At 41.0% G+C, this 21650-nt stretch overlaps 2 protein-coding genes, 1 long non-coding RNA gene and 1 pseudogene across 6 annotated transcripts; 2 read left to right on the top strand and 2 right to left on the bottom strand.

The window, feature by feature from the left end:
• Positions 1-1104: 1104 nt before the first annotated feature.
• LOC104748480 (receptor-like kinase TMK4) lies at positions 1105-3464 on the bottom strand. Its single transcript, XM_010470117.3, has 2 exons — positions 2097-3464; positions 1105-1911 (listed from the first exon to the last, which is right to left on the bottom strand). The coding sequence occupies exons 1-2, from the start codon at positions 3379-3381 to the stop codon at positions 1265-1267; spliced, it is 1932 nt and encodes a 643-aa protein (XP_010468419.3). The 5' UTR covers positions 3382-3464; the 3' UTR covers positions 1105-1264.
• Positions 3465-3952: 488 nt separating this feature from the next.
• Positions 3953-5324, bottom strand: LOC104746830 (uncharacterized). 4 transcript variants are annotated; one of them, XR_015582314.1, is made up of 4 exons: positions 5044-5324; positions 4866-4959; positions 4416-4701; positions 3953-4305 (listed from the first exon to the last, which is right to left on the bottom strand). It is a non-coding gene; the product is annotated as an uncharacterized LOC104746830 (long non-coding RNA). The 4 variants fall into 4 exon arrangements; XR_015582315.1 differs by having other exon boundaries at positions 4445-4701; positions 5044-5313; XR_761003.3 differs by lacking the exon at positions 4866-4959 and having other exon boundaries at positions 5044-5310.
• A 14247-nt stretch (positions 5325-19571) lies between these two features.
• On the top strand, positions 19572-20493 carry LOC147926630 (glutathione S-transferase T3-like; annotated as a pseudogene).
• A 210-nt stretch (positions 20494-20703) lies between these two features.
• LOC147926629 (uncharacterized protein At4g04775-like) lies at positions 20704-21335 on the top strand. Its single transcript, XM_087487125.1, has 2 exons — positions 20704-20936; positions 21020-21335. Exons 1-2 carry the CDS (start codon positions 20704-20706, stop codon positions 21333-21335), a joined length of 549 nt encoding a protein of 182 aa, XP_087343251.1.
• Positions 21336-21650: the final 315 nt, after the last annotated feature.

The following is a 21650-nucleotide window of genomic DNA, read 5'->3' as shown; positions in this document are numbered from 1 at the left end:
ATAAATACTTTCTCTTTTCTTTTTCTCCTGTCGACAAAAGTGGATATATCTACTCCTTTAAAAAGTTTTATTTTATGACTTGTTAATTTTGTATAAAAAAGTTGAATTTAATAATCGGGGATGGCTGCCAAAGTTTCTTTACTGTTTTTGTTGTCTTTAGATAATTGCCAAATATATGTATGTATGACGATCGATGTAGAGCCACCAAGCAAAACCAAATTCAAGGAAAAGACAAGAAAACTAAAAAAGCAAAGTAAGTTTTGGTGTTACCGACTTCCCTCAAATCCCAATAATGCTTACAAGATCACAAAGTTGGATTAATTAGCACAACTTATCTTTAGCCTTTCTTGTAAATTGTATATTTGGAAATGTAAAATATTAACTATAAAACGTTTGATTCGTCGTCATTACGTTGTGTCAACAATCAAATCCAATCATATATATATATATATATATATATATATATATACAATGAACATATACTATATTATAATAACGAATAGTCGACTGTTTTTCCACTATAGAAAACGAATGATCGTAGTGCCACAAAAAGGATCCAATGGATATGGAGTATGGGCAATGATAAACAATGTGAATATTTTTTGTATGTATGGGTCAGCTTATGTCTGTTGTTGCTGTATACACAACAGATCATATATTTATGACCAAACATTCCATTTATTTTCCATTTATTATTGTTTGTTAAATCCAAAAACCTTGCAAAATCCACTTTACGTTTGAAACAATCTTGTTCTTAGTCTATTTCCACATGATTGTTCTATAACTACTTTTCCTACCTACAGAGATAGAAAGGTAGAAATTGGTTGAGTTCCATTAACTTTTATTTTGCCTAACACTACAATCAGTGTAACAAAACATATGTTCCCTATGCGCGCGTTCTCGCTCTTGACTCTGTGGACAAACATGAAGTCAAAAATAGTCTCAACAAGAACAACTTCCCACGGCTGAATTGGACCAAATGGTGGAATCTGCTACATTATCCCTAACGATAATTTCTCTCTTTCCCTTATATCTTCGTGATGAACTTGATCCGGACATGACAATCCATGCAAATTCTTATGTTCTTACTCAAATTCTTATGCCAATCTCGTTGTGTCCAAAACACACAAATGTTTTTATAGATATAGTTACTCTTTTTTTTTTTTTTTTTTTTTTTTTTTCTTATATAGCAAAGTACATGAAACACAATTACGATCGAATCACAGAGATTCCTATTCTCCCTTAACTTGTTCTTGGAAAATGTTCAAATATCATTTATTAGTTTACTTCTGTTCCTTATTTTGTACCTTATCATGCGCCTCAATTGCTCCGGATCATCTTTAGGTGTGATCGTAAGTAGCCTCATCATTCTCTCTTCTTCTTCTTCCTCTGAATATTTATCCTTCTTTGCACGTGGGTTCAGCAGAGGTTCTCTAAAGATTGTTTGCTTTTCATCTGGAAGGGGTTCGCTAAACATTGCGGACGACGATGCTCCTTCGTCTTGCCATTTCTGCAGACACTGAACTAAGTTCATGTCCATATCCTTCCCCAAACTCTCTTCTTCTTCTCCTTCTTCTTCGCACGGCGACTTCCACTTCTCTACTAGTTGTTTCAGCACGTTAACCGCGTGGCCCATGTCAGGTCTCCTCTTAGGTTTCCGGGACGTGCAATAGCTTGCCAGCTTAGCAACTTGCTGAATGATCCTTATTATTACTTCGTCGTAGTCGCAATCTAAGGTTAGGTCAAGTGCAGTTCGGATTTTTCCCTTGACTAGGATGCTTCTGAACCATGGGACCAGTTGAAATGTTTCTTCTCCTGATATTTCCTTTAATGCTTCTTTTCCTGTGATCATTTCCATAAGCACCACTCCAAATGCGTACACGTCCACTTTGGTCGTTAAAACCCCATCAACTGCAACCAAATTTTTACATGAATATATAAGAGAAAAACTTTTTATAACATCATCAATGCTATGTAGGCATAAAATAGCATACATACATGAATTACACTATTGAAGAATTTAAAGATACCTTGCATGGTACGGCAGCGGTTAACATAAGTATAGACATATGAATAAAGTGATGCAATGAACTTACTGGCGTATTCTGGTGCTATATAACCAAATGTGCCTTCTGTTTTTTGAACAGCAGAGTGATTCCCATCAGCTGCTACGACTTTAACCAACCCGAAATCAGAAACCTTGGCCGTCATATCATCTCCTAGAAGGATGTTAGAGGACTTTATATCTCTGTGGATGGAGCTTTCTAGAGCAAAACGATGGAAATACTCAACACCTTGTGCCACGTCCAGAGCGATTCTCACTCTCTGTTTCCAAGTCAGAGGAAAGTAACCATGTTTAGCTGGGTCGAACAAATGATGTCCTAGATTTCCCTGTGACATGTGCTCGTACACTAGCAATCTCTCGTCTCCGTTCACAGAGTAACCCAATAGATCGATCACGTGTCTGTGTCTAACCTTGGCGAGCACGGCAACCTCGGCGTCAAACTGTTTCCTTCTTTCACCATCCATTGATGAAAGGTTCATCTTCTTGACCGCAACTTTTGTTTCATCTTGTAACTTTCCTGAATACACAACACCAAAACCACCGCTTCCCAATATGTTATCCTCACTGAAACCATTTGTAGCCTCACGAAGAGCCTCCACTGAATAAGAAACGATTCCACCATCAAGAACCAAAGGATCCCTACGATTTTCATCAGTACAGGCATTGACGTTATCTGCTCCATGTCCATTGGAAGATCCACCAACATCAGAGACAGCATCGCTCGCCCTATTCCTCATTTTCAGAACGACTTTTCGAGCCACCCATCCTAAAAAGACCAGAAAAATCGTGATTGCGAAAGTGATCACACAAGCCATTAAAACACTCCAACTACCACCGGTTCCATGTTTTGTCGAAGAATCTCCGGCAATAGTTCCCATCAAAGAGTTACCAGGTTTGTAAATAAACTTAACCGAAGCCGGGAATTTTGGTATTTTCCCGGTGAGGTTGTTGTTGGAGACATCGATGAACCGTAGACTAGTCATAAATGTCAACTCCTTAGGTATAATGCCGGTTAACTTGTTGTCATTAAGGTAGATACTCTTCAGAGAAGTGAGATTTGCAATGGTCGGAGAAACAAACCCGACTAAACCATGTTTCTCAAGATTCACAATGGAAACGCGGCCAGAGATGCAGCTTATGTCAGTCCATCGGCAGTAGTTGTTAGACGAGGTAGTTGCTGACCAGTCTGTTGGCGGATGACTAAACGATTTAGCCAACGCGAGCATTGCCGCTCCATCGTCAGCGATGGACGTGGAGAGGAAGTAGAAAGCGAATAGGAGGAAGAAGAGGAGGATGAGAGACTTGGGAGCCTCCATGGCTTAGAGCGAGGGAAATAAAAAACAGAGAGAGGGTTTTAAAATCTTTCTGAAAACATAAGGAAGAAGAATAGAAATATTTATAAGTGAAGTTGTCGTAGGTTGGTGTCCAGAAGGAAAGTAAAGTTGTCGTAGGTTGGTGTCGTTGGTCAAAAAGCTTCTCCGCTAGTATGTAATGATTTCACTACGTTCAGACAATCAGACCACCACGCGATTAAACAAACTACGTGCTGCTAACTCGGTCCTGTAACTAATAGTACTTAATTGTTCTGAAAAAGCAAAAGAAAATTATTCGTTATTGTCCATGATCGTTATAACTTATAAGATAAACGTATAATTTGTACGGCAAAGCTAACATTTTATTGAAAACGTGTCTGCCATCCTAAGATTAAAGAACTATGCATTACCATGGCCAATGGAGTAACCCATATGGGTTACTCAAAAATAAATTAATCATATAAGTAATATTAAACTAATTAAAGCAACCTAATAAGAACTTAAACTAAAATCATCTTCCAGTAGAGAAACTTTCATAGGTTTCTCAATCATAAAACTGAAACTGTTTTGCAAGTTGAAAAAAATTATGTGTTCATTCTCTCATTACTTGCAGTAATCATAAAAAAAAAAAACACAGACATTCAAATCCTAAACAATGCCATATGAAACAAGTATTATCTTAAGCATGTCTGAAAATTGAAAACAAAGCAAATAAAGATTAAACTCTCATCTCTCTGAGCCATGTCTTAAACTAGACTCATACAAAAAAGACACCAAGTCTTAAATCTGCGTCAAGGTTGGTTGCTTCAATGGTGGTTTGTCACTACACATCAGCCCAAGCATAATGGCTTGCTTAACTTGATCAAATGGTCTTTTTCTCAGGAGAAGAGAGCCCTTACTTGTTGATGAATTGTTCCCATCTCCAATCTTGAAATGAGAAATTAAAGGCTCTTGATCATCATCATCAGATAACAAAGCACTTTTGTGCTGAGATCAAATGTAATCTCAGGCCATTGATCTGATAGATAAAAAAATACCTTCATGACATAGCCGATGAAGAACTTACCAAGTCTCAACAGTTTCTCCTTGAGTCCACTCTGTAACCAAAGCTCTCAAGTTTCTGCTATTACACCAACCCAAAACTCTTACCAAGTTCTTGTGAACTTGTAACTTCGCCGGCAAGTTCTTGGAAAGTAATCAGGTCTCTTGATACATAACAAACCAAAGCAAAAACAGAGCAATATCACCATTACCGGAAACACGATCAACAAGACGCTCCAAAGAAGAACCAAGGATTCTCAACATTGCCACTTCTAAAGAGTCCTGCATCCATAAACAAATCCTAAAAACACGTTCATTGAATCATAGAAGCAACCATTTCTAGTCTAGAGCATAAAACCAACAAGACAACTTGCCTTGATATACTACATCAGACCAAAACAAAACAATAATCAATCAAAGAAAAACAAAACAAAAAAAGACACAACCTTTATCTTAAGAACAATGGCTCTCTCTCGACCCAAAATAGCAGAAGGGTAAAAATAGATTAGGTCTAATTTCCTCCATATGACTACGCCACACCTAACAAAGAGCAAAATCGAAATTGAAAATCTAATCAACACATACATGCATGAGATAGACGAAGAGAAAAATCAAGAGCCTTGCCTCTCCGATTCGCTCGCCGGTGCACCTCGCCATCCACTCGCCGTCCCCTGGAGATCGATTGCCGTCAAATCCGAATCGTCGGATCAAGAAATATAACGATTGCAACCAGGTTCGAACATAAATCGTTCTCGGAGACCAATATCTGACGTGCTTAAGCCGGAACAAGTAATTGATTCACCTTGAATCGATTGAAATGAACGAAAATTAGTGAGATTAATCTGGATTCTCCGTTTCGTCGAGAGACGAAATAGAGAGAGAGATTCGGGAAAAAGAAAGAAAATGAGAAAAAATGTCTTTTATATTTTATTAAAACCCAATCAGAAATTGACACGTAGCGTGTCTTCACTGTTCCTTCCGATACTCCGCAGAGTAACGGTTCTGAGTTTTTGTGGGCCAATTTTTTAGTTTTTCTTTTTTTTTTTGGCATAGAAATTGTATGAGCACCCCATAAAAACACCACTGGCCATGCTCATGAGACGTGTTTGCCATCCTAAGATTAAAGAACTATGCATCATGAGAGACCACTACATAGAAGAAATAATTGTAAAGTTAGGCCGAACTAAATGATAATAAAATCACATATGACCATATAGGCGGCTATTGATGATACTGTTGGTCTGAGCTCTGAAAGATCACATGGTCATATGCGAATTGAGTTACACCTCAAGAACTATCCCAATTACAAACCACAAAAAGAAATGTTTTCACATCCACGGTACAAATTCATTTCTTTGACTAGCACTACAACTACAAGCATTGTATTGTAACGTATGATTCATTTTTAAAGCATACGTTACATTATAACAAGGTGCAGAGAGGAAGTTTGTTACATTTAAATTGTTTTAAAAATTCTTTTGAAAAATGAATCATACGTTACATTACATTAAAACACTTGTTACTTGTTACTTATTACTTTGTTACAGTTGTTACTTTGGTGAATCATATATGGTTGGTTTACACCCATGATAGACTAGTACGGTATGCATCCAATGGGCTAGTGGGGTCAACGAGACCTATGAGGGCAAGCTAGCAGTAGGTTATTGGTGCGTCAGGCGTTCTTCGAATCCTGGTCTCCATCCTTTAACAACTTTCCCACATGACAAGCTGTAACCAATTGATCTTAATATATATTTACTCAATAAAAGGTAAGGAAAAAGAATTAGTAATAGGACTTGAAAATTAAAAGAACTAGATATTTTAAAACTGATTGCGTGGTGTGTGATATGCATGTTTGTGTGATAAAATAAATTGCTTGAGTGTGAGGAGAAAAATGTGCCAAGAGGCACAAAGAAGCGGGAGAACCGCAGAGAGTCCTACAAGGAATTCTTCTTGTAGTTGTTTGGTGGTCTACGGGCGCGGAATGCGGGTAGATCAGGATTGGCTGTAACATCCGCGAATCAATTATTGGTTTTCTGGGACGGGTGTCGATCGACACTATGGTGGTGTCGGTCGACACCAATGTTATCTAGTTCGATCGGATTGATTTAATTGTCGATTTTGACCGGTTTGGTTTAAGAAAACCATTTAACCGAGATTTAAAAGGGAGAAAATGACCTAGGGTCGTGTTTTTGTTGTTGTCTCGCCGTTTTTAGAGAAAACAAAGAGAGAAAATTGTTCTTGAGGTTCTAGAGTGAGATTGTGAGATTTCAAAGCTTTGTGAGTGAGATCTTGCTGTGGGAGTGAGGATTCAAGGCTAGGAACGTGTGGGAAGCTTGCTGGGAGTGTGGATTCGTCATTGTTTGTCAGAATCTTCCTGCAGAGAGGTGAGTGCATGACCATGGCTAATCTAAGCCTGTGGTTCTTTTTTCTTGCTTGTTTGTTGCTGTGTTTGTGTGTTTTTCTTGCTGGGATTGATTGCTACAGGTTCCTATGGATGTATATAGCTTGGGTTCTGAGTATTGGGGGATTTGGTGGAGGTTGGGAGCGAGATTCGACTCTCGTTTTCGTCTGGATCGCGGATGCAGAGGGAGTGTTGATCGACACCACTTGGTGTCGGTCGACACCAGTGAAGCAGCATCGATCGACACTGTGGGGTAGTGTCGGTCGACACCATGAGCCAGTGTCGGCCGACATTTGGCTGGTATCGGTCGACACCTCCCTTCCAGCGAGTTGATGTTTGTTTTTCTGGTTTGTATGCTTTGTTTGTCGATTGTTTGGAACATTGGAATTACTGTTGCTTGTGTGTATAGCCCAGTAGATGGGAGGATTACCTCACTGAGTGTTTATAAAATACTCATGCATCTCAATTTGTGTTTTTGGTGCAGGTAAAGGCAAAGTGTGATCATGGAATCAAGGCAATGAAGATGAGGATGTTCTAGGGATTCGATTGGTTGTTGTCTGGCATTGCTAGGTTGTTAGAGTTGGGTCATTAGAAACATTGTTAGGTTGCTAGTTCTATGTTTCCTGCTGTTTGGTATTTGGTTATTGTTTATGCTATAATATTGGTTTATTATTGGATTATTAATGGATATTTATTGGATATTGGTGTTGGTTATTTCCACTGTTGATTGTGATTGTGGTTAGGTGACTAGTGGGTATGAGACCACTAGTTGTAGTTTATTTATTATTATTATATTTTATTTATTATTTGAAAAAAAAAATGTTGGGTCCTTTCAGTTTGGTATCAGAGGCCTTACGGTTCTAGGCTTTGTGTTGTAGATGTTTGGGATTTGCATCCTTTGATTGATTATGTGAGTTAGTCAATTGTGTGTGGCATGGAGTCCTAGAATATCCTCTTCGAGCCTACTTTGTGATTCCACGGTGAGTTTATGCTTCTGTGTTATAATAGAAATTGTTTGCTTAGTCTTTTGTTCATGGTAGTGCAGATGGCTAGAGATGGTGCTGTTGTTGGTCGTGGATGCGAACGTGGTCGTGGACGCGGACGTGGTCATGGTAGGGGCAGAGTCCCAGCAGTGAGTGAGACTGCGGACCAGAGTGTGACAGTTGAGGGTGTTGGCGAGTCGCAGGGTGTCCAGGAGAATTCCATGAGTGTGGCCGGAGGGGGCGGTGTTGATGCTCTAGTGGCCGGTGATGATAGGGTTCCGGGTGTGGGAGTCCCAGCGGGTGGAGTCCCTGGTGTTCACTTTGCGGCTATGCTAGCACAGTTGTTGGAGCGGTTACCAGCAGTGGTACCGGCACAAGATCAGGTAGTGCCACCAGTGGTGGCAGAGGAGCAGTAGCCAGTGGCTGCGGATGCAGGAGCAAATGGACGTTATTTGTCCATGCTCAAGGAGATGAAGGGCATCGAGACTGCGTGGTTTTCGGATGGTATATATCCTACTGCTGCAGATGCGTGGAGGACGATTGTGGAACGTAACTTCCATACTCTAAGGTGTCCTGAGGAGTTTTGGGTGGACATAGGGGTCCATCATCTGGTTGGTGATGCTCAGGTGTGGTGGAGATCAGTGGCTGCTAGGAGAGTGCAGAGGGAGATGACTTGGGCTGACTTCGTCTTGGAGTTCAACCGCAAGTATTTTCCTAGGGAGGCATTGGACCGGTTGGAGGTGCAGTTACTTCAGTTATCTCAGGGGAAGCGGTTAGTGCGAGAGCTGGACTTGGAGTTCAGTCGACTTCTATGTTATGGGGGTCGGGCTATGGAGCCTGGGGAGGTCCAGATCAGGAGGTTTATGAGGGCTCTTCGTGATGACTTGAAGGTCCATTGTAGAGGACGTAGTTATGCTACGCGTGCAGAGCTGGTTGAGATTGCAGCCGAGATTGAGGAGGATATCCGGGCACAGTCAGTGGCGGTTAGTCCAGCAGTTCAGCCTAGTAAGGCTCAGCATCATGGAAGTTCTAGCAAGGGCGGTAAGCCTGCGCAGGGAACCAAGAGGAGGTGGGAGGCTATGCAGACGTCGAGTGGTGCGAGTTGCTTCAAGTGTGGGAGCAAGGATCACAAGATTGCTAGCTGTCCCAAGAGGAGTGCCCCGACGGCAGCGGCTTGTGTATGTTATCATTGCAGGGAGCCAGTGCACATCAGGCCCTTGTGTCCCAAGTTGCAGCCGGTAGCAGTGGCAGCGTTGCAGCAGGTGCAGCCTGGAGGGCTGCAGGTGGCACGGATTGAGCAGGCGCCACGGGTTTACACGACTGCAGAGACTGGTGGAACCAGTGCCGGGGTGATCACAGGTATAATTTCTAGTACTTAAACTTTGTGAATTTCGGTAGGTTCAGATTTTATGTTTTTCCTGTGATAAAGTGTTAGGTTCTCAACACATAAGGTTTGTGTTGGGACCTTATTGGTGGGCGGGTTTAAGTCCCACGTTATGTTTGATTCTGGAGCTTCTCATAGCCTCATTACTCCGGAGTATGTAGAGAGTGCGAGAATCAGAGGGGATCCCGGGGAGCGTACAGGAGTTGTCAGAGTTGCGGGAGGCAAGTTCCTGAGAGTTGTTGAGCGAGCTAGAGGAGTTGATATTCAGATCGCAGGAGAGTCGTGGCCAACGGATTTGCTTATCAGTCCAGTGGAGTTGTATGATGTTATTCTTGGGATGGATTTGTTGCATCGACATATGGTGCATTTGGATTGCCATCGGGGTAGAGTGGAGTTTGAGCGTTCAGGAGGGAAGTTGGTTTTTCAGGACATCAGACCGACTTCGGGGAGTCTTGTGATCTCGGCCATTCACGCTGGGAAGATGATCGAGAAGGGTCGTGAGGCTTATCTGGTTACTATATCTATGCCAGAGTCAGTGGAAAAGTCTACGGTTAGCGATATTCTGGTAGTTGGGGAGTTTGAGGATGTGTTTCAGTCATCGCAGGGATTACCACCATCTCGGTCGGATCCTTTTACTATTGAACTGGAACCGAGGACGATGCTGTTATTTAAGGCTCCTTACAAAATGGCTCCAGCAGAGATGGCAGAGCTGAAGAAGCAGCTAGAAGATTTGTTGAGTAAGAGATTCATCCGTCCTAGTGTACCACTGTGGGGAGCGCCGGTGTTGTTTGTGAAGAAGAAGGATGGGAGTTTTCGGTTATGTATTGATTATCGGGGTTTGAGCCGGGTCACTGTGAAGAACAAGTACCGTCTTCCTAGGATCGATGAGTTGTTGGATCATTTGAGGGGTGCTACTTGGTTCTCCAAGGTAGATCTGACGTCGGGTTATCATCAGAAACCGATAGATGAGGCAGATGTGAGGAAGACGGCTTTCAGGACGAGGTATGGACATTATGAGTTTGTGGTGATGCCTTTCGGGTTGACCAACGCGCCAGCAGCGTTTATGAGATTGATGAACAGCGTGTTTCAGGAGTTTCTGGACGTGTCTGTCATCATTTTCATCGACAATATCCTGGTATTTTCTAAGAATCCTGAGAAGCATACAGTGCATTTGAGGGCAGTTCTGGAGAAGCTGCGGGAGCAGAAGTTGTTTGCTAAGTTGGGCAAGTGTAGTTTTTGGCAGAGTGACATGGGTTTTCTGGGTCACATTGTTTTTGCAGAGGGAGTTTCTGTAGATCCGGAGAAGATTCAGGCTATCAGGGCCTAGACCGCAGAATGCCACAGAGATCATGAGTTTCCTTGGTTTGGTAGGTTATTACAGGAGGTTAGTACAGGGTTTTGCGAGTAGGACACGCCCTATGACTAAGTTGACAGGGAAGGATGTTCCTTTTTTTTGGTCACAGGAGTGTGAGGAGGGTTTTGAAAGCCTTAAGAAGATGTTGAATACTACCCCAATGTTGGCTTTGCCTGAGTAGGGAGAGCCCTATGTGGTTTATACTGATGCATCTAGAGTTGGTTTGGGGTGTGTGTTGATGCAGCATGGGAAGGTGGTTGCTTATGCTTCGCGGCAGTTGCGGAAGCATGAAGACAACTATCCTACTCATGATTTGGAGATGGCTGCTGTAGTTTTTGCCCTGAAGATTTGGAGATCTTATCTTTATGGTGCAAAGGTACAGGTGTTTACAGATCATAAGAGCCTAAAGTATATATTCACTCAGCCCTAGCTGAACTTGAGGCAGAGGCGGTGGATGGAGCTGGTGGCAGATTATGATTTGGAGATAGCTTATCACCCTGGTAAGGCTAACACGGTTGCAGATGCTTTGAGTCGGAAGAGGGTAGCTTCTGCTCAGGAGCAGGAGATGGAGTCTATGGTAGGAGAGATCAGTGCGTTGAGGTTGTGTGCTGTTTCACAGGAACCTTTGGGTTTGGAAGCAGTTGATAGAGCAGATCTTCTGAGTAGGGTACGGTTGGCTCAGGAGAAGGATTTGGGGCTGGTGAATGCCTCAAAGGATGTTGATTCAGAGTACCAGGTCTCAGATAATGGTACTATCTTGGTGTACGGTCGGATTTGTGTGCCCAAGGATGAGGAGTTGAGATAGGAGATCCTGAAAGAGACTCATGCGAGCAAGTTTTCTATTCATCCAGGAGCGACTACGATGTACCGTGATCTCAAGAGGCACTATCACTGGGTCGGGATGAAGAAGGATGTAGCTAGTTGGGTCGCAAGGTCCGATGTGTGTCAGCTAGTGAATGCTGAGCATCAGGTTCCGGGCGGGTTACTGAAGAGTCTACCCATTCCTGACTGGAAGTGGGATATGATCACGATGGATTTCGTGGTAGGAATGTCAGTGTCTCGGACTTTTGATGCTATTTGGGTCATTGTGGATCGGTTGACTAAGTCAGCACATTTTCTGGCCATTAAGAAGACTGATGGAGCAGCGGTCTTGGCTAAAAATATATGAGAGAGATAGTCAGATTGCATGGGGTGCCAGCGAGTATCTTTTCTTATAGGGATTCTAAGTTCATTTCGGCGTTCTGGAAGGCATTTCAGGTAGAGATGGGCACTAAGGTGCATATGAGTATAGCTTATATTCCCCAGACAGATGGACAGTCAGAGAGGACGATCCAGACACTGGAGGATTTGCTGAGGATGTGTGTGTTGGATTGGGGTGGCCATTGGGCAGATCACCTGAACCTGGTAGAGGTTTCTTACAACAACAGCTATCAGGCGAGTATTAAGATGGCTCCTTATGAGGCTTTGTATGAGAGGCCATGTCGTACACCGTTATGCTGGACTCAGGTGGGGGAGAGGAGCATGTTTGGTACTAGTTTTGTTCAGGAGACCTCATAGAAGATTCGGGTACTCAAGCTGAACATGAAGGAGGCTCAGGATAGGCAGAGGAGTTATGCGGATAAGAGGAGAAGAGATCTTGAGTTTCAGGTAGGAGACAAAGTATACCTCAAGATGGCCATGTTGCGGGGTCCGAACAGGTCATTGACAGAGACTAAGTTGAGTCTGAGGTTTATGGGTCCGTTCAGAGTTATTGAGCGGGTGGGACCGGTAGCATATAGGCTGGAGTTGCCTGAGGTTATGCGTGCGTTCCACAAGGTTTTCCATATTTATATGTTGCAGAAGTGTCTTCGTGTGGATGATCAGTTGTTGGCTAAGATTCCTGAAGATCTTCAGCTTAACATGACTTTGGAGGCGAGACCAGTGAGGGTTCTCGAGAGGAGGATCAAGGAACTTCGGAAGAAGAAGATTCCTTTGATGAGAGTCCTTTGGGACTGTGATGGTGTTGAGGAGGAGACTTGGGAGCCAGAGGCGAGGATGAAGGCAAAGTTTAAGAAGTGGTATGAGAAGAAAGCCGCGACTTGAGCTTGTCTAGCCTGGTCCCATCTGTAATCCGTGGCTGGAGCGGGAATGGAGTATTCCAGCCCATCTCTCTTGTTTACTTGGTCGCTTGGGGTGGTTGGTTGTGCGACTCAGTAACAAGATGAGGTGGTGCGGGGTACAAAGTTTCCATGAGGCGGGATTTTTGGAGGAAAGTTTCCTGAAGTAGAAGTTTCCAAGAGTGGAAAATGCTAAAATGGAAAGTTTTATGTGAGTTAGAATTTGTCCATTTTAGTGGTGGAGAGCCTTGGAGGGGCTTGTGTAGCCTTAGTGGCGGACTTTTGAGTCATTGTGCCCGTGTGTGGCAGTCTTTTGAGACATTGTGTGGCCTTTGTGGCGGGCTGTTTAGCTAGTTGTGTGGCCTTTGTGGCGGGCTGTTTAGCCAGTTGTGTGGCCTTTATGGCGGGCTGTTTAGCCAGATGTGTGGTCTTTGTGGCAGGCTATTTAGCCAGATGTGTGGCCTTTGTGGCAGGCTGTTTAGCCAGTGAGGTCTTTGTGACGGTTCTTCAGGACGAGTGGCCTTAGAGCATGTGCAGCAACATATGTTTGCTGCGTCCTTCAGTAAAGAAAATTAAAATTTAAATAGAAATGAGACAATTATCAAAGATACGTTCCTTCAAAGGGGACGTATTTTTCTCTGTCCTTCGTTACACGTGGCAGCCTCTGCGTTGTTTGTGTTGGTTGGGTAGGGGGAACCCAAAAAATCAAAGCTTTCTCGTTCATTTGTTTTCTCTCCGACTCTCTCTCTCTCTTGACGGCGATTCGTTTGGCCGGCGATTTCATCCGTTAATTTCCTCAGACGAATCGATCTGCAGTATCATCTAGAGATTATCCGCCGGTTCCAATTGAAAGGAGGTTAGTGTTCCAACGCCGTTTGCGATTTGAGATGATTTAGTATTTTCGATATATTCTCGATTTAGGGTTTCCGATATTGTTTCTGGGATTTGATAGTTTAGTCTCTGATTTGTTAGTTTAGGGTTTTTGATTTAATATTTTTGATGTATTATCGATTTTTTAGTCTCTGATTCGGTACGTCTGGATTCGATAGTTTAGTCTCTGATTCGATTGTTCTCGATAATAGTTTAATCTCTGGATTTAGGTATATTTTGTCTCTGATTTTTGTTTCGATTTAGGGTTTTGGATTATGTTTTGGGTTTTGATAGTTGAGTGTCTCAGTTTAGGTTCGAATTAGGTTTTTAGATTATGTTTCTCGGTTTAGCTAGATGAGTGTCTGAGTTTCTGGCTTTGTCTCTAAGATTGTTTGAATTATGTGGATTCTTTTATGTTAAACTGACTATAACCTTGCAATTGTTTGTTGTTCATGAGTTTCCTCAGCGTCACTTGAAGATAGCAACACATAACGGGAAATCACAGAAGAAGTAGCAACAATCATTGAGTCAGAGGTAAATACTTAGTTTTGTAAATGCTTTGGTTGTTGTATAGTTGGTCTTTGTAGTGGTCTCATTAATTGATTTGGTAAACAAGTTAGTATGATAGGTTTCTTGAGCATAAATTGCTTTGGTTGGTGAAGAGTTGGTCTCATTCATTGCTTTGCTAGTAATAGTGATCTATTTAAAGAAGTCTGTTAAAAGTGAGAGAATATATATTAGTGGTGATGATCTCTGTTAAAACTCAAAGATTAATAGTGATCTAACTTATATAATAAAACCGGAAATATTTTATAAGTTAGTTAAAAAAATTTAAAACTCTTTAAAAAACTCTAGTCTTCGTAAAAACAGAGTTCAAGTCTATTGATAAGATGTTTGTCTTAACCATCTCCTCTTCGTAAAAATAGAATGCTTTGTAGTTGTGTAAGTTGTCATAAATTGTGATTAGACTTAGGCCCTGTTCTAAAAAACGGCCGCGGCGGCCGATTCCACGCCGAAAAATCGCTCGGCGGCACCCAACCACCGCGATTTTGGTATGTTCGGCCAACAAATCGGAACTATAAAAAAAACTCACTTCTTTGTTCGAAATTGTATGTTGAGTTGTAAATCTATGATAATTGAGTAAAACCCACAAGGGAAACCAAAAACTAAACCTAAATCATGAAAAAAAAAAGTACGGCGGCGAGAAATTAGGGTTTCAGCCGCATGGTAGATGTAGAATATGAGGGCATTATCGTAATTTCGAGATTAATTAATCCTATAAATAAAAACAGTTGAGTCCTGTCTCGAACTCGAGACCTACATGTGTCACACTGAATACCCAACCACTAGACTAAGTTATATTTTCGATATTACTCTACGATAACAGTATATATACTAAAAGTACGAAAAACAAATCCCCGATTCCTTCCCAATTTAAATCCGATTTTCCGATTAATCGCTAGGCCCATGCTCACCGCCCGACTAGCGCCTAGCGATTTCTAAAACAGGGGACTTAGGTAGTTGAAGGATAGGTCTTTATGAATGGTAACTTATTACTTGATACATTTTCACCTTTTAAACTATCTCTGGGCATTCGGGTCCACGGATCGGATCTGGGTAGGAACCGATCGGGTCCGGTTCTTTCGGTTACATAAATTTTTTATCCATTTAAGAACCGTTAAGATTCGGTTCGGATCTCGGTTCGGTTCCTCTTGGTTCCGGGTCGGTTCAGTTCTACAATTTTTGGAACCGAATCAGAACCGAAACTTGAAATTCAATTTTTGGTTTGGGTAAAATGGATCCATTTGTACCCGAATGTAGCAAAATACCCGAAAATGAAAACATAAACTTGAGACATCATAGTTCAAAGTTCAAACTTATTTCCTAACAACAAGAGTTCAAAGTCTAAAGAGATGAGCAAAGTTCAAAGACAATAAGACATCAAACACCAAACAAGAGACATCAAAGTTCAGACAACAAGAGCAAGACAAACAAAAACAGAAAAACTTGAGACATCACACACCAAAGTTCCATCAAACTATCAAAGAGACAAAGATCAAACTTGAAACTTGAATGCTACTTGAAACCGTAACCGTCCTTGCCTCCTTGGCTTGGCTCCTTGCGAGTTGAATTCATTTCATACTCTACATAACAAAACAGACATCAAACTTAACATTCAAACTTAAAATTCATCAAAGAGATGAGAGATCGAAAGTGTTTCATCAAAGAGAGTAAGAGACATCAAACTTACTCTAGTACTCTACAGTCCTTGCAAGTTGAACTCAGGATCAAACTCTACATAACACAACAAAACAAAAGATCAATTTTCAGAAACAGAAAGTAAAAAGCACAGTTGAGTTAAAAAAGTTTAATATAAGATATAATTACCTGGCATGAGCTCATCTTGCAACTCCACATCCGCAAGCAATTGTTGGATTGTCATCACTCCTTTTTCATTGACATGAATCTCACATTTCATCCATTGCTCTGTGCACATCAAGACTTCAATGATGTAGTGGGTTAAGCAGCTTCTTTGTGGGTTCAATATCCTCCCACTAGTGCTAAATGCAGATTCTGATGCTACTGAAGACACTTGCATTGCAAGTATGTCTCTAGCAATAAGTGATAGAACAGGGAACTTTGGGCTATTGATCCTCCACCAAGATAGCAAATCATACTCAGCAGCATTTAGAAGGGTTGGATTCTCCACATTTTCTTTCAAATACAACTCCAGCTCATTTGATGAATCTTGAATTCCTAGTTCTTTAACCACATCTTTGTAGAGACTCTCCATGCTTTCAAAACCAACAGTTCTCTCACAATAATCACTTCCAACTTGTTCTTGAGACTGAAAAGTTGCTCTTTAGGACTGAGTAGATGTCTCTGATTCACCACTGCCACTTCTATTGACTAAAACACTATACTCTGCAAACATATCCTTGAGGATTTGCAAGATTGAATCATGAAGATGAGTAGCCTCAACACTATTCTTACCATAAAGTGTGTCAAAACAAAGCTGAGCAAACTTCATCTTCTTTCTTGGGTCGAATATACTTGCTACTATCAACAACTTATTCATTTCAACCTTCTCTCCAAAAAGATCCCAATACTTCTCTAATTTCTCTAACATAACCAATGCTTTCCATCTCAAATTTGCATCAGGACCAGTACTTGCAGTTAGAGCAGTAATGTTTTTTAAGATGGTAACTATCTCATTGTATATCTTGTGGGAGCAAACAGAAGTTGAAGCTGATAGTACTAGTGTAGACTTGTAAAAGATGGCAAGAAATTGAACCAACCTCTCAACTGCATCGAAATCCTTCTTGACTGCTGGTCCAACCCTTTTTGTCCCATCCACTTTTTCCTCAAAGTAGTCATTATAGACTTTGTCTTCAGCTTGCATCTTTTCAAATGCAACCCTAAACCTCAAAGCTTGTTCTAACATAAGGTAAGTGGAGTTCCATCTGGTCTTGACATCTAAAGGTATGCTTCCACGTTTAACTTTTGCTGTTTCCACTCGAAGATCAAATGTTTTCAATCTGTCTGTTGTACCTCTCAGATAATTAATCCCATTCCTGATGGCAGCCACACTGTCATCTACCTCTGTCAGACCATCCTTCACAATCAAATTCAATATATGAGTGGCACACCTTAGATGCAAATAATCACCTTTAAGAATAAATGCATCATTCCCATTAAGCTGTGTAAATGCTTCCTTGAATCTCCTTATTGCTGAACTGTTAGCAGTGGCAATGTCTACTGTGATGCAAAAGATCTTCTTGATGTCCCACTCTTCCATACAATCCATAAGAACCTTGGAGATTGTTGAACCTTTATGATCTGGAACATTCTTGAAACCAATGATCAGCTTCTTTAACTTCCACCAAGCATCAATATAATGAGCAGTAATGACCATATAACTATTTCCAGTATATGGAGCCACCCAAATATCGGTTGTTAATGACAACCTTTGTTTATTCTCCCCAAGCACCTTCTTCATAGCTGCTTTCCTCTTAACAAACATCTCCACAACATCTCTTGTTGCTGTTCTACGAGAGTGCGGCTTATACAACTGAACTTTGGCACAAAAGTGTCTCCAAGCTAAGCACTCTATGAAAGATAATTGCAGCTCAGCTAAAACCAACAACTCATTGGAAGCTTTCCGAAACACAGATTCAGACACTTTACTCAACCTAAGATCACCATTAATACCATCGGGACTAAACACATTCTGACTTTTTCTGTATGAGCAGCTTGCCATACCTTGTACGACTTACATGCAGTTAGTAGATGCTTAGAGAGATTGGAGGTACCGGACTTGCTTGGACGTTTCATTTGTTTCCCACAATAATGACAATTGCATAAGTCATTATTGCCCTTCTGTTTGGTAAAGTGTTCCCAGACCCACGATGTCACTGCTTTCTTCTTTGTGCTAGAACCATCCTCAATACCTCCGTGACCATGTTTCCTCTTGTTGTTAGCTCCATGAACAAAACTAGGTGAATCAACATCATCGTCTCTTTCACCATCATCTTCATCACTCAATGGAAACTGATCATTTGGTGGAGGAGGATCAAAAGACGCCATCTGCAGCATTAAGAAAAAATATTTAGCCATTGAACAGGACAGCTTACAAACAAGACCAAAACATTGCACATTACAATTTACACCAACGAAATACGAATTAGTAAAAATCAGATTAAATCGTACAAACCATACATCACAAACAGTCAGACATTAAGTAGTAACCTAGACTAAAGCTTTAACAGTCACAAACAGTCTCAAAACAGTCACAAACCAAACATCACAAACAGTCATGTATTAAAGGTTACTACTTATATCACAAACGGTCATGTATTATAGCTTAAAACAGAGAAGGCAAATCTTTTTTTCAATCTTAGCAGTTAGCACAAACCAGACAAGAACATTGAACATCAAAGGTTACTACTTACTAGAGCTTACATTACAACCTTGGACAGCAAAGGCAAAGCTTACAATTTATAAACAAAACACCCGAGCTTACAAAGGCAAATCTTTTTTCAACCTTAGCACAAACCAGACAAGAACATTGAACATCAAAGGTTACATCACAAATGGTCATTACAAATCTTTTTTCAACCTTAGCACAATCCATACATCACAAACAGTCATTACAAATCTTATTTTTTAAACCTTAGCTTAAAACAGAGAAGGCAAACAGAGAAGACAAACCAGATAAGAACATTGAACATTAGAGACAGTAACTTAGACTACAGGCTAGACCGAACATCATAAACAAAACACCCGAAGAAGTGATACCTAACATCATAAACAAAACAACCTTAGCTTACAAATCTTTTTTTTTTAAACCTCGAACAGCAAAGGCAAAGGTTACAAATCTAAATTTAAGATTAATAAAACACCCGAAGAAGTGATAAGTTATAACACTAGTTAAACAAATAATCGATTAAGTGGGCTATAGAAAAAGAGAAATGAAACAGATCGAAAACATACCTCTGAATACTGGTTTCTCGACAACGCAGACGGCAGTGAGGAGGAGAGATTATTTAGGGATTCCTGATATATAAGAGATGACAAAGATGTACGACTCGTACGGTAGACACTGATATATAAGAGATGACAAAGATGTACGACTCGTACGGAAACCAGGCTGAATGGATTCGAGAAAGACAAAAATCAAAAGCAGATGCGGGCTGTCAAAAGTGATGATTCATCACACAGGTGAAGGTTCGGGAAGAAACGATTAAACAAAGAACAACTAAAGATTAGAGTCTCTCGGGTTCTCGGGTACCCATTCGGTTCTCGGGTAATAACCGGACCCGACCTGATACTCACGGATATAAGAAATAATTATCCATCGGTTATTTTGGCAATAACCAACCCCGAACCGAATTGGTTATTTCGGGTCGGTCCCGGTTCGGGTAAACGGATACAGTGTTTTTTGCCCAGGGCTATTTTAAACACCAAACCCGCCTTCAATCTTTCTCCATCATCTTCTATCTCTCTTCTTTGGTAAACCAACAACATTTGCGATTCCTCATCATCTAAAACTCTTCTTCCTATGAGTTCTTACAATCCGTTCAGTCAGTCCTCTAGTTATTTAGAGCTTCTCAACAGTCAAGGAGAGTCACTTAACCAAGAAAACTCTCCTTATGAGAGTTTTCCATCACTTGGCAACAATGGTGCTTATGAAGTACCTCCTTGGAGCTCTCAAGAATCCCAGGATGTACCTCTTTCTCAAGAGACACCTGTCAGGAAGGATAGAAAGAAATGGAATCCGGCTGATGATAAAATTCTTATTAGTGCGTGGCTGAACACTTCGAAGGACCCGATTATTGCAAATCAACAAAAGGGAGGAAGCTTTTGGCAAAGAGTTAACAAATACTATGCAGAGACTCCTCATACTATAGCCAATGGTGAACAGGGGATGAACATAAACTGTAAGCAGCGGTGGTTTAGGATCACTGAGTTCACTAACAAGTTCTGCGGGGCTTATGCAGCTGCAGAGAGACTAAACAGTAGTGGACACTCTGAGAACGATGTGCTGAAGATGGCTCACGACATCTACTTCTCTGAATATAAGACAAAATTTACAATGAGCATTGCTGGTGTTTGTTAAGGTTTGAGCAGAAATGGATGAACCTTAACGCTATTAACAACCCTTCAACTTCAGTCAGAACAAAGAGGAAACCAGTTGCTGCAGCTTCACAATCCTAGGCAGCTTCACAATCCAAGTCAACCCACACTGAGCAAGACTTTGAGGAAAGGCCTCAAGGTATCAAGGCTGCAAAGGCCAGGAGGAACAATGCTCAGGGGAAGGCTCTTGCTGAGTACAAGAGCATGTGGGAAGTAAAGAAGGTGGATATGGCTGAAAATGAGAAGTTACAGAAGCTTGGCATACTAGACACACTTCTTGCCAACCAGAGCCACTTAGTGAAGCTGATCAACTTATCAAGGATAAGATAGTGGCTCAGTATTTCTGAGATTGTTGTAACTTTTTATGATTTTGGTAGTATCTAAGTTCGAATTTCTGTTTTAGTTTTTTATGTATTCAATTATGTCTGTTCTTGTTTCATCAACTCTGCTTAATCTGTTCTTGTATGATTAATCTATTATCGAACGATGTTAAATTATCCTTGTGTTTCTGATTGTGTCAATTTGTTCTCTGTGTGTATATGTTTCAAATAAATCAGATGGGCCAAGACTACAGCTACTCTCAGCCTGATTCCTCAGATCAATATGATAGATACTCTAACGACACCGAGGACAGGGAAATAGAAGCTTTGATTCGGATGGATGAGACTGAGAGTAGCTTCATGAATGCTCAGGCGACTCAATACCGTCCTCAACCTGAGGTTGAGTTCGTATTCCCGAAGGTATGCTACTGTGGTGGTCAGCCCCTCTTATCTTCAAGTTACAACAGACGGTATGTGGGAGCCCCTCTTATCTTCATATTTCTATCTTTTAACTGATTATGAAGTGATTTGCTAATTATATATGTTAATGCAGGTTCTTCACATGTGGGAATGTTGATGATGGAGAGATGCATATTCACAAGTGGTGGGATGAAGCTGTTATGGAGGAGATGAGAGAGATGGACAGACAGTGTGAAGTGCTGTCTCAGAAGGTAGATAACCTCGCTGTCTCGATCAACTATGAGACAGCGCAGAAAATAGACCGGTTAGAGAAGGAAGTGTTAGAGCTAGGGAATACCAAAAATAGGTTTAGAAATGGTTTTGAATTGATGGTTTTGGTAATTGCTTTTGTGGTAGCAATACTAGGTATGGTATCCTTGTATCCTGTTTTTTCTATGGTCTTCGTATGAATTTGGGAATCTGTTTGTAAGCTTGAAGTCACGGATCGTTACTGCTTTTGTCACAAGCTTTTGTCACAAGATTTTGTCACGAATCTGGTACATTGCTTTTGTCACGGATTGTTACTGTGGTAGTCACGGATTGAGTAACACAAAGCTTGTCATATCATTTGCTATATGTATGTTTCTTTTGTAACTTAAAACCAAACAAACGAAATCAAGATATCCACTTCTCTTTTTTTTTACTCGATTTCTCCTCAATAACAAAACAAGATCTACACTTCTCTTTTTTTTTTCTTTTAAGATCTACACTTCTCTTTTTTTTTT

The sequence above is a fragment of the Camelina sativa genome, chromosome 15 (assembly GCF_030686135.1).
Source record: "Camelina sativa cultivar CO46 ecotype springtype chromosome 15, ASM3068613v1".
NCBI classification, from domain to species: Eukaryota; Viridiplantae; Streptophyta; class Magnoliopsida; order Brassicales; family Brassicaceae; genus Camelina; species Camelina sativa.
Note: the sequence above shows the minus strand (reverse complement) of the source record. Positions and strands in the feature narration are given on the sequence as shown.